Source organism: Lissotriton vulgaris, chromosome 9 (genome assembly GCF_964263255.1).
Source record: "Lissotriton vulgaris chromosome 9, aLisVul1.2, whole genome shotgun sequence".
Taxonomy (NCBI): Eukaryota; Metazoa; Chordata; class Amphibia; order Caudata; family Salamandridae; genus Lissotriton; species Lissotriton vulgaris.
The window spans coordinates 226,435,637-226,452,366 of record NC_141697.1 but is presented as its reverse complement, the minus strand read 5'-3'; the positions used below and the strand labels follow the sequence as shown (position 1 = coordinate 226,452,366).

The 16,730-nt window shown below is 40.8% G+C and overlaps 1 protein-coding gene across 1 annotated transcript in view; it reads right to left on the bottom strand.

Annotated features, from left to right (window-relative positions):
- SEC23A (SEC23 homolog A, COPII component) overlaps positions 1-16,730 on the bottom strand; it is a 981,910-nt gene that overhangs the window by 854,366 nt on the left and 110,814 nt on the right. The window contains exons 4-5 of the mRNA XM_086937358.1: positions 7,638-7,724; positions 2,385-2,621 (exon numbers count right to left, since the gene is read on the bottom strand). Of these exons, the coding sequence (XP_086793484.1) occupies positions 2,385-2,621; positions 7,638-7,724 (324 nt within the window). The remainder of the gene's footprint in view (positions 1-2,384; positions 2,622-7,637; positions 7,725-16,730) is intronic.

The following is a 16,730-nucleotide window of genomic DNA, read 5'->3' as shown; positions in this document are numbered from 1 at the left end:
TTTCTCAACATTCAATTTGAAAAGGTTTCCTCGCATCCAGATTAATACTGGAGTAAAGCAATATTTCAGGTTTGAGGCAGTGAAACCGACGTCTTTAGGAATGGCAACAATAATCTGTGTATCGTCGGCGTATGAAACAGCCGACAAGCCACAAGATTGAATGAGCTCTAAAAGGGAAGTAAATAAAATATTAAACAGTATTGGGGATAAAGATGATCTCTGAGGGACTCTGCACAGTAGGGAAAAATCTTAGATTTGAAGTCATTCAATTTCACTCTTTGCAGTCTGTTAGTTCGGAATGAGCTGACGACCAGGGCTGCGCCACCGAGCCCAATTCTCTCAAGCCGCTTGATAAGGACCTCATGGTTAACTGTATCGAATGCAGCTGAGACATTGAAAAGGATTAGGGCCGCTCTTCCTCCCTCATCTACGATTCTTTGAATTTCTTCAGAGGCCTCCACTAAGGCGCACTCTGTGGAATGCTGTGTTCTGAAACCATGTTGATCCTGGTTCAGAAACCATGTTGATCCTGGTTCAAGGTTTCACTAGCCTCTAAAAATACAGTAATATCCTTGTTCATTGCTTTTTCAGGACTTTAGCCGTAAAGGGCAATCGGTAGATTGGCCAATAGTTTATTGTGTCGGTTGGATTGAGATTGGGTTTTTCAATATAGGTAGCACATATGCTAACTTTCAGGCTATTGGAAAGGTTCCTGTCACTAATATTTGGTTTAAATGTTTTGTAGGATGAATCACCATTACATTTGGTACCCTTTTCCAGATGCATAAAGGGCAGGGGTCAGCCGGAGTGCCAAACTTCGTGGTAGTGATGAGATTCTCTACTTCCTCCTCCGAGAGAGGGGAAAAGTTGCATAGGCGTTCTTGAAGACTTGCATTCTCTAAGTCAGCTGTATTAGGGGCCACTACTAATGTCTGATTGGGGGGCAAGAACAGTGCCTCCTGTGCCTCTTACCGAGGAGGTCATTACGATTTCATCATAGATAAACTGTATTTTATTTTGAAAAAAGTCTGCCATGTTATTGGAGCTATTCCGATCCATACTATGGGGAGCACCAGTTTTAAAATTAGTAAGAGAGGTGATGGTTTTGAATCACCCTGAAGAAGAGTTTTTAGCTGTTTTTATTTTTGTAGAAAAAAAAATAGAGTTTTAGGACTATTAATCAGAGTATAGCCCTCTTTACAGATGCTGATAATTATCTTTAGCTATTGGATCATACTCCTTACTTCAGAGAAGTCCAACATACCCGACATTTTCGGTTTATGGCATTCTAGTTTGGGGGTGTACCACGGCGATGAGTGTAGTTTGTGATAGGTAATAATCTGTTTTTCTGGCGCCAGCTGGGTCAAAGCAGAATTTACCATCTTAAGACATTACTGGAGGCTACGTTAATGTCTGGGTCCATGACCGGACTATTATTACTCAAAGTGGTCTCTAATTCTCTTTTAGAAACCTTACGCCAAGGGCGGAAAATTATGAGGATTTGGCCGGTATTCTGTCACACTTTCTACGATCACAAATTGTTCATATCCCTGATGCAAGGAACCAACATGTTATGCTGTAAGCAATGCATCCTCACAGAGGGCATCATTCACAAAACAGAGGGTTTGAACACATGGACCCATTATACATTCACAGTACATCCCCGAGGTAGGGAATTGAAGAACAGTGGTTTTAGGGGACTTTATGGATTTCCACAAGAGGGTCAGTAGATACTTCTTTCATGGGAGAAGTTAATAATGGCCTTGCCCCTGAATATTATTCAGTGGACACCTACAGCCAGGTCTTGGGGACCCAATTCATTAGAACCTTATGCTCTGCTGAGATGCGATTTAAAAACATTATGACCCACTTTAGGATTACTAAAAAAAAGTCAATTGTAGGACAGGAAAGGGTCAACCAGATAACGTGTAAAAGGCCAGCATGAAATAGCTCTCTAGACAGCCACATGATGATTATTCAGCTCTACAATAATTAATGAGAGAACAAAGCAAAAAGGCTAGAGACTATTCCAAAACAAAACAAGAGACGCCTCATGATATTGTAGAGCAAGAATACTTAAAGACGCATATCATATCCAAAATGGAGACTCATCTATATTGAAACTGTACCATCTATTTTATTTAGCTTATCATGTTACTTCATTTGTCTTTAAAATGTCAGTATTCGAATATCAATTAAAAGAAAGAAAATAAATTACAAAAAGAAAAAAATGTGTACTTCTAATGGATGGATATTGCCAGTTTGCCTTTACGGCTTAACAAAAAAAATGGAGCAAGCAATCTGTGACAATAAGACTCCACAGCTACAAATTGTAATTGAAAAACAAAATCTGTACTTTACTGTTTAATACGGGTTTAACTTACCTGAAGCTGCTTTGCAGACAAGTCTTTTGTTCCACGGAAGACATAACTTTTTGATATTCCTTCACATCCCAACTCGTGTACCTGCACCATTCTTCCAAAGGTAATAAGACCCACCAGAGCTGTTGGTGGTAAAAGACTCAGTGACATCTGCATTGATTCTTTCAGAGCTTGTAAATCTTCATCATCCATGCATGTATCCACGACGTAGAGAAATATCAAAGGCATCTGGGGACCACGCTGTTGAAAATGCATAGGTTTAGGACATAAAAATGTAATATACTAAAATATAAAGCTTCTTACCTTTGTTAGTGATACTCTGTCTACCTGCAGATCCCTCACCTTTGGAATATCCCAAGTGCAGACTAGATTCAGAAACGTTTACAATAGCTCTCCTACACCAGTAAAGGGCAGTGGCTCCGTGTCACTAGAGCCATAAAGCACCGGATGTATGACGTTACAACGCATGCTTTTACCACGCATGCCTTTACAACGCGGTTTTTACAACGCATGCCTTTACAAAGCATAGTACTTTGGGGCGCTGGATAGTGAATAGTTTAATTTACTATTCCAACTCCAGTCCCCGTGGATAGTAGGGAAGGTGTTGGATAGTACATTAAACCTATTCCCTATCCTAGAGCATCCCCAGCGCAATGCGTTGTAATGGTTTGCGTTGTAAAAGTTGCGTCGTAAAGGCACTGCGTGGTAAAAGTTGCGTTGTAAAGGATGTTCCCCTAAAGCACCCACTCCGGCGTCCTGATGTCAGCTTCCTATCCATTTTTAGGTCGAGGACCGTAGGCTGCGCTTGCGCAGTTCGGTCCGAAGATTTAATGTTTTTAGGTTAGGGGGCTTGAACCCGCCCCTCTTCTCCATTGGCTGGCCTCGTAAATGCTGGCCAGCCATTGGAGGAGAGGGGCATCACTCCCTTTAAGCCCCGTCTTTTTTGGATTCGGGGCATGTTTTTTATGTTCTTTCTATCTGCGACATCATCCGTCACTCACCAAAAAACACGCCCCCGATTCCGAAAATTTCGGAGCTATGCGGCAGCCATTTCTGCCCGACCGCGTCCGGCCCTTGCATCCATCCACTTGCTTCCACGAGCCTTCGAATCTCCTTGTTCTCCTACCCCCTGGCTGTGCTTGCTCTCCTGCCCCCTCGCAGTGCTTGCTCTTCTGTGTGTGTGTGTGTGTGTGTGGCTCTGTGTGTATGTGGCTCTGGGTGTGTGTGTGGCTCTGTGTGGGTATGGCTCTGTGTGTGTGTGTGTGGGGGGGGTCTCTGTGTGTGTGAGTGTGTGTGTGTGTCTCTGTGTGTGTGTCTCTGTGTGTGTCTCTGTGTGTGTGGGGGGCTCTGTGTGTGGGGGGGGCTCTGTGTGTGGGGGGGGCTCTGTGTGTGGGGGGCTCTGTGTGTATGGCTCTGTGTGGGTGTAAATGCAATAGGTCAAGCATTTGCGAGCGATTAAGCTATTGGCATTGTAAATGACAATGCCATTTATTTAACGATTAAGCTATTGGCAATGTAAATGACAATGCCATTTTTTAAAGATTTAAAAAAAAATGTCATGAGCAATGCCAATAGCTCTACCTTTAATAATGCCGAGACCATTGCATTGTAAATGCTTGTTTCCCTGCCTCCGAAGTGAGTAGGATGTGAATGACATCAAAAAGCCAGAGCCAGTGCATTATGGCTCAAGTGACATAACAACTGTAATTTCCGGGGCCGACCCAGAGCCAGCACCACCTACTGGCTTAAAGGTTGAAAAATTCAAAACGTTTTCTGTGGGTTATTCTGAAGGTTAGGTATCTGTAGGGAAAAGTGTCAATCACAACGATTAAATAACTTAGATCAACAAACACTTGAGCAAAAAACTTATCCCATGCTAGGCAACATGCTGCAAGCAAAAACGTTTTTCAAGCATGACACCTCCAGCAAGGAAACAGAAATATTGTGGTTTGTTTTTTATTTCATATGCTATCACCCATGTGCGTACACTGACAATAATTAGTCTTACACGGACACAAAATGCCTTTCGTGAATTTCCAGCCATCTGTATATGCACCCACGCAAACACACACACACATATATATATATATATATATATATATATATATATATATATATATATATATATATATATATATATATATATATATATATATTACCTACTGGCGGTAGCCAGTAGGTATATATAGTTAGGACCTAGTTTCCATAGGAAATCCCCAACATTCTATTGGGAATAACTTTGGCGCTGGTTGATGAATCTTCGCAAATTTCTCAAAGAAGATGGCTCGCTCCGCTCCTTCCCTGAAAGTTTGGGGGGGATTCGTCAAGTGGGGGCTGAGAAAAAAGGGGAGTCCTAAAACGTGTTTTATATATATATATATATATATATATATATATATATATATATATATATATATATATATATAATCGTTCACCGCCATCAACTTGATAACTCTCCCCATAATCAACTCTAGGACTCACTTACTTACAGAATTCTCCAGTAGGGTCTGTATTTTAGAACAATTAGACATGCCTACCAAGGTTTTAAAATGCTTAAATTGTCATCACATTGAAACTTACTAAGGTGGAAAATTGTAAATTCGCACCGATGACTACATGCCCCATAATGCACGATGGACTTAACAGTGAACTACGCCCATTGGGGGGTATGAAAATAAAGGAAGTCAGTTAATGGCAAAATGCGAAGCTTTAATGTGGTGATTGGCAGCCCGAGAAGAAGAGGCTTTCTGCCTTGAAACGCGTTGGCGAGTTAAATGTAATTGATGTTTGGGACAGGCTGTCTGCATATCAGAGCCAGATGGCGGAGTGTTGCTGTGTGACCTCTCAATTGCGAAGGGCAACTTTGATGGAAATATTATTTACGGCGGCCCGACCGGCGAGAATAGCACCGTCACCAGCTGAGACAGAACTCCGTGCCAGCTGGGAGAGCCAGGTTCTGAACTCTCGGGACCCGAAGGGCGCAACATTCCAATGCGTGAGAAGACAGCCTTTCAAAAACGTCGCCTACCAAGGTTTTAAAATGCTTAAATTGTCATCACATTGAAACTTACTAAAGTGGAAAATTGTAAATTCGCACCGATGACTACATGCCCCATAATGCACGATGGACTGAACAGTGAACTACGCCCATTGGGGGGTATGAAAATAAAGGAAGTCAGTTAATGGCAAAATGCAAAGCTTTAATGTGGTGATTGGCAGCCCGAGAAGAAGAGGCTTTCTGCCTTGAAACGCGTTAGCGAGTGAAATGTAATTGATGTTTGGGACAGGCTGTCTGCATATCAGATCCAGATGGCGGAGTGTTGCTGTGTGACCTCTCAATTGCGAAGGGCAACTTTGATGGAAATATATATATATATATATATATATATATATATATATATATAGATATAATCGTTCACCGCCATCAACTTGATAACTCTCCCCATAATCAACTCTAGAACTCACTTACTTACAGAATTCTCCAGTAGGGTCTGTATTTTAGAACAATTAGACATGGCTAATTTATTTAACTCATACTACCTTTTTCTGAGCGCTCAGCCTCCCTCCTTTAACTTAATTCAGAGAACATTTCTGTATAACTGCTGGTGTACTGCTTCATCGGCCTTCTTCCTTAAATAATATAGAAGGATGCCCACTTACAAAAATGACAGACAACTCATTCGCCCCTATTATTGTCATGTCTGGGCAATCGCTGCTCTTCTACCATTTAGTGACTGTTTTCTGGGCTAGGAGCACTAGTTGGGCATTTTGACTGCTAGTTAGACCACTGAACATACACCCTACATCTGAAACCGCCTTCTTTAATATTAGTAACTCTGGTTCTTCCACTAATCGTATTCACAAAATCTCGAAAATGAATTACTTTTAAAGGTATTAAGTACTTCGCACCACCAAAGTAGGTGTAACATTTATTTGCAGTCTGCAATCTTCCTACTTACATAAGTAATTCAGTATAAAAACAGAATTTTAGCTCATCATGTTTTTGCGATTTCTATACGTTTATTGATAAAATGCAACAAGTCCTGCCCTCTGTCTTAAGAAAGACATTTTAAAATGATTTCACAATTCTTTGTTCTCATAACTGGACTTTTATTTATTTATTTTGTTTAGAATTTTGTCTTTCTTGGTGTAACCAAATATTATCCTGTTCGTTCCCTTTGCATTTGGTATATTTTATGATACATCTTAGTTTGCTGCTTGACTATAGACTTTAAAGTGAAAAACAGATGCCAGGGCCACGCTTGAAAAAAGGCTAACTGATTTGTTTTGGTTAACCCAAGACCATACCCTCCTGCATGTTCACCTGTTTGTCATCGGTTTGCAGTCGTACAGCAGAAATTCATGACTTTCATTTATTCCCTATATTCTTCAATATTGTCTAAAAGTTTAAGAAAGCTATGAAAGCGCAATTTGCCCAGTAAAAGGTAGCTCGCCAGAACTTAATAGCACAGCATCTGGATACGGACATTTTGGTACTGAATTTATTTCCAGAATTCTAAATTATATGTTCGGAGAGAAAGAGCCAATTAAAGCTTGCTGGTCAACTCTTTTTTGACCAACAGTACACAATCAGTATCCTTTCCCCCATTCCGGCTAAACACCTCCGTATAATACGGAGTCCCTCTATCACCTCTGAGGTGTAATATTTAGGTAGTAACTTTACTTAAGCTGATCAAATATATTGCCTGTCGTGCAGTGATGTATGCCGAAAACACAGGTTAATGATTAGATTAGACAAGAAAGCCACAGGTTCTATTCATAATGTAAGCTTGTGCTTAGTGGACATCCAAACATTGATATGGCTGATCTTTGTAACGCTGAATGGTAATAAAACCAAGCTTTTTCTCACAGGAAACAACACCGCAAGCTGACAAGACAAGACAGGCCTCCCTCACTAGAGCATCATCTGAGCAGCAATCCACAGGGGTATGGATTGTTAACACCCTATCACTCAATGATCAAACTAGCTCACCATTTTATCCAGCGGTTTTTAAATTTTGCCCTTCCTGAAGAGAAGATTGCCAGATGACAAACAGGAATGTAACTTTGAAAAAACTTGATTACCCTAAAAATCGTAATTTTGAAAGATCAATTTTAATATTTTTTTATGTAAAGGATGGCAACGGTTTAATTAATCAAGCAAATAAACAATTACTCACAGCCGAGTGACCATGCACATATGAATAAATATATATATATATATATAAGTAGCTCACATTTACTGTTTTTTCTTACCTGTACTACATATTCAATGCTGGAAAACTGAGGTAAAAGTTCTGCAGGCTGATTGCTCTCGGATATTCCAGCATAAGTGGGCGGAAACTATAAAACGAATAATACACGTCATTCATGTTTTAAAAACTACAAAAGCACAATTGCAGCAAACTATTATTTATTATTCATGTGGCGAAATAGGAAACTATCCAAAACTGGCTATTGAGAAAATAGACCTAGACCACAAAGGCATCCATAAATTAATCACTTAATGATGTACCATCTCATGCAAAACTTTTGCAAATAACTCCTCTATTTTAATTAGTGAGGTAGGAGGTACATCTATGTTATGCCATGTTTAAAAGAATATGCCCAATCCCTTGAAAAAAAGTGATGACAGTTGTGAGACAACAAATAACACACACCTATGTGCCAAATTCAGGTAGATAGAAAAAAGTGTGTGTGAGCGAGATGGCGCCTCACGGGCGCACCACCAACGGGAACCTGGCAGGTACTCACCAGGATTGCCCTGATCTCATCATTGGCACCATCAAGCTCAAAAGAAAGAAATGTGTCCAAGAACAAACAAAACAGTGTTTGTGAGAATGTGCAGTGTATAGAAACCACGAACAACACAGATCGTGTCAAACAAAAAACATATAAAAACAATAAACAACACAGAACTTAGCTTTATTCTGTCACTTTCGTGTTGGTTGCCGGATCTTAAAAAAGTGAGAATGGCTAATACCTATCTAGCCACACTCCACTTGCCGACATGTTTCATTGCCAACTCAAATTTAGGCAATTTCTTCAGGGCGTCACAAATTTTTAAGCCACTGCATTGGACATGCGTAATCTTCACAACTGAAATAAACATGTAAAAACACATAGTGGTCATCCTTCCATATAAAAAAGCCAAAAGGGAAAGGCTTAAAGTATGAGTGATCCCAAACCACACATAATAACCCAATATTTACCCTCAGTCGACCACCATGTTGCATACCAGTCGAGAGGTCCGAACCCTCATGGGTTTCTGAGTGACTCCAGGTGTGAGTCACTTTTCCTTCGATAATTTTTACTGTAGAGAATAGAACATATATAATTTATATGTATCTGGTCTAATTTATCACTTTAGTTTGTTGTAGGTCCTTCCAACACCCTTTTTCCTATAGTATGCCTCTGTGCCAATATCGATGTTTAAAGAAAGGGGAACCTTTACATGTCACTATTTATTGCACTTCCAATGTCATAAGCCCGTACAGTAGATGGATATTTAGAAGTTAGAGGACACTTTAATTATCAGCCGGATCGATTAAGGTGATATCTATCGGCCTTCAACCACTTAACAGCGTTTCCAATTCGTCACAGCATTGTCAACAGGAGCTTAGTAAAAGGTGAAGCCTCTATTTAGATGCGTTCTTATCGGCACTTCATTAAGGAGCATAACGAAACCGGAATGCGGTAGATATAAAACTGTACCAATAGCCCCGGAGTTCTATAGCTACCTCTCAAATTCCAGAGTTCCAAACCCCCGTTTTGGATATTTTACTCCTTACCGGTAAGGAACTGCAAAGCCGGCATTCACTCAGCCCATGCGAAGATCTCGGAACGTTTACTTCCGTTTAAAAATCGTTCCTGGGCTTCACGTTCGTCTCGCGTAGTATCGCGAGAGGAAGAGTCCTCCATCTTGGATCGGGCAAGAACCAAGGAGGTACACTAGTAGGCAAGTGATCTCGCGAGATCTCGCAATATACTCGATGACACATAAAGGCTATGTTGTATCTTCAAGGCAAGATCAACGTTTTTTAACAATAGTGCAGTTGTCAACAATTAAAAATATTGATGTTTATCTATCAATATCAAAACTTTGTGGAAAAAGAATCCTATTTACAAGAAAGGGTTTTTTTGAAAAAACTGAGAATATGATGTTGAATTTCAACTTCTATTACAGCACCTAAATACAACGAAGTTGTTCACAAATATTTAGATCCAAACATTTTAAAATTGGTAAAGGATAAAAATATCACTGTGTACATTAACAGGTTAAATTTTAAGGAGTCTATATCATGGTTGGGAAGGAATATAAAGTGTATCCCACAAGTACATAGTACATTCAGTAGTGGGGACCACTCCCTTGTACCAAGGGCCACCCCGTCTGCGCATTTCTAGGGTCAAAAGTAGTGGTAACTGTACCTCAATGCGTATGTACACAAGTACCCACATATTGCCTGCTCTCCGCATGTGTGGGGCTTATTGCACTTTGTTCCATTCAAGGAATTCATTGTGCCCTACCCTTTCACATTTTTCTTGATAAATCCATCTGGCCTCCTTGGTGGTGAGCAGCCGCTCTATCATGCTGGAGTCTCCTGTCACTTTTTCTAACACCACCCACTTAAAAGAGTGTTTATTAGTGTGGCAATGTTGAACCAATTTGGTGGTGAGTTTCCCTGACCTTATTGTGCGGAGATGTTCTTGTATCCGCGTTTTTATCTAGCGTGTGGTAAGTCCAATGTATTGTAAACCACATTCGCACTCAAGCCTGTATACCACATTTGTGGTATTACAATTGCTGAAATGGGTTAAGAACCATTCTTTGCCTGATTGCAGTGTAACACTTGTCACTTTAGATGTTAATGGACAAACAGAACAACCACCGCAGGGAAAATGTCCATTTGGGACTGTACTGTTTTTGGTGGCATTACAGACTTGTGTCCTAGTATGAAAAAGCTTGTCTTTTAGATTGCTTGAACGCTTGAAAGCAAACCTAGGCGGTGGCATTTTAAAATCCCCGCTTGACAATAAGGACCAATGCTTACGTATGGATTGCCTTATTTTCGTGGCCAATGAAACTGTTCGCCCACGGACATGTATAATGAGCAGGCACAAGTTCTATGTGAGATATTTGAAAAAAGGAATTACCCTGTGAAGATTATAAAACAAGCCAAGAAAAGAGCACTCAATACACCTAGGAGTGCTCTACTTGAGGTTAACCAAAAAGAGAAGAGTGACTGTCTCTCAGTGGTAATGACTTTTGATCCATTGGCCACGAATATAAGGCAATCCATACGTAAGCATTGGTCCTTATTGTCAAGCGGGGATTTTAAAATGCCACCGCCTAGGTTTGCTTTCAAGCGTTCAAGCAATCTAAAAGACAAGCTTGTTCATACTAGGACACAAGTCTGTAATGCCACCAAAAGCAGTACAGTCCCAAATGGACATTTACCCTGCGGTGGTTGTTCTGTTTGTCCATTAACATCTAAGGTGACAAGTGTTACACTGCAATCAGGCAAAGAATGGTTCTTAACCCATTTCAGCAATTGTAATACCACAAATGTGGTATACAGGCTTGAGTGTGAATGTGGTTTACAATACATTGGACTTACCACACGCAAGATAAAAACGCGGATAAAAGAACATCTCAGCACAATAAGGTCAGGGAAACTCACCACCAAATTGGTTCAACACTGCCACACTAATAAACACTCTTTTAAGTGGGTGGTGTTAGAAAAAGTGACAGGAGACTCCAGCACGATAGAGCGGCTGCTCACCACCAAGGAGGCCAGATGGATTTATCAAGAAAAATGTGAAAGGGTAGGGCACAATGAATTCCTTGAATGGAACAAAGTGCAATAAGCCCCACACATGCGGAGAGCAGGCAATATGTGGGTACTTGTGTACATACGCATTGAGATACAGTTACCACTACTTTTGACCCTAGAAATGCGCAGACATGGTGGCCCTTGGTACAAGGGAGTGGTCCCCACTACTGAATGTACTATGTACTTGTGGGATACACTTTATATTCCTTCCCAACCATGATATAGGCTCCTTAAAATTTAACCTGTTAATGTACACAGTGATATTTTTATCCTTTACCAATTTTAAAATGTTTGGATCTAAATATTTGTAAACAACTTCGTTGTATTTAGGTGCTGTAATAGAGGTTGTTGTTCAACATCATATTCTCAGTTTAAAAAAAAAAAACTTTGTAAATAGAATTCTTTTTCCACAAAATTGTGATATTGATAGATAAACTTCAATATTTTTAATTGTTGACAACTGCACTATTGTTAAAAAACGTTGATCTTGCCTTGAAGATACAACATAGCCTTTATGTGTCATCGAGTATATTGCGAGATCACTTGCCTACTAGTGTATCTCCTTGGTTCTTGCCCGATCCAAGATGGTGAGGTGCCGGGTTTTTAGAGACCCGGTGGTGCCAGGGGATCACACCCGAAGACCTCTAGGTTCTCCCTGTTCTGGACTTACAGAAACACAGAGTCTTCTAGTTGAAGTCAGGGATCGAGTTTTATTGGCTGCAACCAAGTAACATGTGTCCTAGAAGTACGGCAGCACGGGCCGTAAGTTCTCAGGAGACTGTTCGTTTTTACAGAACCAGACTTCTCCTTATATACACAAATAACAGCTGCAGGCAAGAATTCTTAAGTTTACGATATGGCAATACAAATATTTCCACAATAATACAAAGAGCGAAGTCATGCTGGTCAGCACATATTTCAGATGTCCAGTTAGTGATGGATTACTCCGCCAGATCCAGAACTCCCATCAGATATAGATGAAATGCCAATAAGGTCGAGCACCCGCCCATCATAAATGGGTCATAAACAAGAGTCATGGACAGGTGTGTGTGTGTATGGGAAAACAGGGTCTGTATGCAGTGAAGGGTTTATGACATGTTGTGCCTTGATGATATCTGGCTCGGCCACTGGGTGAGGAGTTGCCCAAACAGACTTGGCTGGAGGCAGTGGAGTCAGCTCGGCCAGGTCATGGGGAAGTCAGCTACGGTGGACGTGTCCTTTCAGATCAAAACTCGGCCTTAAACAATTGATTATATGAGGGCAAGTCATAAGATGGTTGCCGTTCGCAAAATGGCGTCTGAGGGTTCGAGACGGAAACCACGATTTAAGGGTGTCAGCATCACTCGATCGTGACGCAAATGCATAGGGATGATGTCCTAATCATTACCGGTCCGTCGATACCAAATTCGTCATGTTACGACGACATTTGTGACACGAGTGTGCGGACCCCGAGGCTGGTGAAACGAAAGGGTCCAGAATTGCAGTACCACAATGGAGGACTCTTCCTCTCGCGATACTACGCGAGATGAACGTGAAGCCCAGGAACGATTTTTAAACAGAAGTAAACGTTCCGAGACTTCGCATGGGCTGAGTGAATGCCGGCTTTGCAGTTCCTTACCGGTAAGGAGTAAAATATCCAAAATGGGGGTTTGGAACTCTGGAATTTGAGAGGTAGCTCTAGAACTCCGGGGCTATTGGTACAGTTTTATATCTACCGCATTCCGGTTTCGTTATGCTCCTTAATGAAGTGCCGATAAGAATGCATCTAAATAGAGGCTTCACCTTTTACTAAGCTCCAGTTGACAATGCTGTGACGAATTGGAAACGCTGTTAAGTGGTTGAAGGCCGATAGATATCACCTTAATCGATCCGGCTGATAATTAAAGTGTCCTCCAACTTCTAAATATCTATCTACTGTACGGGCTTATGACATTGGAAGTGCAATAAATAGTGACAAGTACAGGTTCCCCTTTCTTTAAACATCGATATTGACACAGTGGCATACTATAGGAAAAAGGGTGTTGGAAGGACCTACAACAAACTAAAGTGATAAATTAGACCAGATACATATAAATTATATATGTTCTATTCTCCACAGTAAAAATTATCGAAGGAAAAGTGACTCACACCTGGAGTCACTCAGAAACCCATGAGGGTTCGGACCTCTCGACTGGTATGCGACATGGTGGTCGACTGAGGGTAAATATTGGGTTATTATGTGTGGTTTGGGATCACTCATACTTTGAGCCTTTCCCTTTTGGCTTTTTTATATGGAAGGATGACAATTATGTGTTTTTTACATGTTTATTTCAGTTGTGAAGATTACGCATGTCCAATGCAGTGGCTTAAAAATTTGTGACGCCCTGAAGAAATTGCCTAAATTTGAGATAGCAATGAAACATGTTGGCAAGTGGAGTGTGGCTAGATAGGTATTAGCCACTCTCACTTTTTTAAGATCCGGCAACCAACACGAAAGTGACAGAATAAAGCTAAGTTCTGTGTTGTTTGTGGTTTTTATATGTTTTTTGTTTAACACGATCTGTGTTGTTCGTGGTGGCTATACACTGCACATTCTCACAAACACGGTTTTGTTTGTTCTTGGACACATTTCTTTCTTTTGAGCTTGATGGTGCCAATGATGAGATCAGGGCAATCCTGGTGAGTACCTGCCAGGTTCCCGTTGGTGGTGCGCCCGTGAGGCGCCATCTCGCTCACACACACTTTTTTCTATCTACCTGAATTTGGCACATAGGTGTGTGTTATTTGTTGTCCCACAACTGTCATCACTTTTTTTCGAGGGATTGGGCATATTCTTTTAAACATGGCATAACATAGATGTACCTCCTACCTCACTAATTAAAATAGAGGAGTTATTTGCAAAAGTTTTGCATGAGATGGTACATCATTAAGTGATTCATTTATGGATGCCTTTTTGGTATAGGTCTTTTTTGTGAATACATAAATTGAGTGGAGGGCGACCTATGACCACTGTTCCCTCTAAGCTCCTTGTTGTTAGTTATTCAGAAAATAGACACATGATTACAGCATATCTCAGTTAATCTTAAGCACATCCCACAGGTTTATTCCTTTTTTGTTAAAAACCTTAACATTAGATCATTTATTTTCCAAATATGCTACGTGTGCCATGGCCATTCATCTCTGAATCTATTTACCTTAATGCCTAATGGGATGTTAATGAAAAGGGAAATAAGGCAAATAAATAATTTACTATAGGCTTTATACCTGCTATTAAAGGCCCATTCCCGCGTTAAATTTCCGAGCTGAAGGCGAGGGACTTTAACAACGGACAGGACTTTAATAGCCGGTATAGCCCTGCTACAAAGGGCTATAAGGCTATTAGAACATTCTACCTCTAAAGAGCAGAATGTTCTAACAAATAAAACAAAGGCTTCTCGAAGCTCGAGGGTATTTAAATCCCCTCGAGCTCCGAGAGGCCTTTGTAAAACATTGGAATGTTGCTCGGCGGGCCTTTACCGGCCTGTAGAAGCATGGAGCACGCCATTGTCTTTAATGGAGCTCCCAACATTCCAATGTTCTAATATTTATTAAAATGAATTTAGTAACTTTCCTTTTACCTTAACATCCCATGAGACATTAAATTTACTTTTTAGGAAGCACTTTGGGCACCAACCACCCATGCCCTCAAGAAACACATTGCCAAAAAACAAAGGCTGCCTGGTGTCACATCTCTTCTAAAGAAATAAACAATTTTTCCAGAAAGCAACTTCAGAACTGCTGTTCAAGCCCTCCTACTCTTGCATATGCATGGTGGTAACACCTGCTCCTTCGGCTCCCAGACTCCATACCGGCAACGCTTTTGGGCATCCTATATGCAGCAGTAGGTCTCATTTAGGGCCTGAAGAAATAGGATCACATCAACCCAACTCCATTGGCAGCAGGCCTTTACCATCTATGCGCCAGGTCTGATCCAATTTGGGAAAGAGTTGAAAACTCACAGCTTTAAAGAGCACTATGTCACAGTGCATTACCCGTCTGCTACCTATCCTAACACACACACACACACACACTCTAGCTCTCTTATTTTCTTCTCCCCTTCCCCCAAAAAAGGCTATAATTATCTGGAGAAAGGAGGTTATAATTATCTATAAAAAGGAATGGGAAAGGGAAAATAATGTTCAGTTACAAACACTAGAACACTGCTTACATTTAAAAATTATTAAAATGTTAAGTACATGATTTTTCACTCAAATATTTCTTCAACAGTAACAAAAACTTCAACGCTGTACAATAAATACTTTGGCAAATCTTACACAGACTAACAGTCTACATATATAATTCCCCATTTTCATACCTGTCCCCGCAACCAGGTTCTATGTGTATGGTGCTTTCCTCAACCTTAATTAAATAGATTTCTACCTTTAAGAACAAGATAGAAATGCCCTAAGGATCATGGGCAACATCACTGAGTGGTCAGCCTTCTATAGCCTGCTAACAGTTATCTTCTCAGTACCACCGTCCATGTTTCTTCCTGGCCCAATTTACTAGCCAACCATTTCAGGCGTCTGCAAGTCCTTTTTTAGATCGAGCCTGGGTAATGCATGCCGTATTCAGGTATGAACTTGAAGATCCACCCATCTTTTCAATTGGCTGCTGTGATTGTCCTTTGTAAATGTTGGCTTTTGATTGGTTAATAGGTTTATTAGTACCTCCTTAGTATCTCCCTCTCTTCTTTTGTAACCTTCCGTCAGTACTGGACCTTTCACTGTGTCCTTACTATATACCTTGCATTATCCCTTCGGAATAGCGCTTTGCTTAATTAATCGAAAGAGCACTGGTGGGACACCAGCTTTAGCAATGGCAGCGCTTTTGTTTTGGTATTTACAGGCGCTATGTGCGCTTTCACTTTCACAATGGGGGAATTCCATTTCAACTCCAGCAAGTATGGTTCACAGTGGCGAATGTTTTCTTTTTATTTCAAATACTTCACACGCAATCTCCCTGTGCCGTCTCTACCGACCCCTCACCCGTTCCACAACACGACATTTATTATCAGTTGTATTATTTATCTGCGTGTTCTCTTTTAAAGGGTGTCTTCTTTGACTGTAGCACTGACATGCGTGAGTATATAGTTTAGGAATACAACTATGTGCGAGCCTTTGTTGTCTTTGTTTCCTACCTTGGGCTCTGCAGGCTGCTGATTGATAGGGCTGGACTGTTCCCATGAGGCACAGGGTCAGACATATTTTTGTAAATGGTCATGTCTTAACTGGGGTGGCAGAGTGGGCTAAAGAACGGTGCTGGACTAAACCCAGATTTTTTGACTGGGTGCGAGTGTTTGATTGATTCAGATGCTCCGTCCATCACCACCCCCTTTTGTACCGCTGATTGGAGGTGGCAGGTTTGAGGCAGAGCCGCTCTGTGGGCTTGTTTTTAATTAACATCGACCACTGATTACATTGCAATAAAAAAATTATAGATTTTAAAGTTTGTGTGAAGGCAATAGGAGCTACTGGATAAACACTCAGTAAAGGAC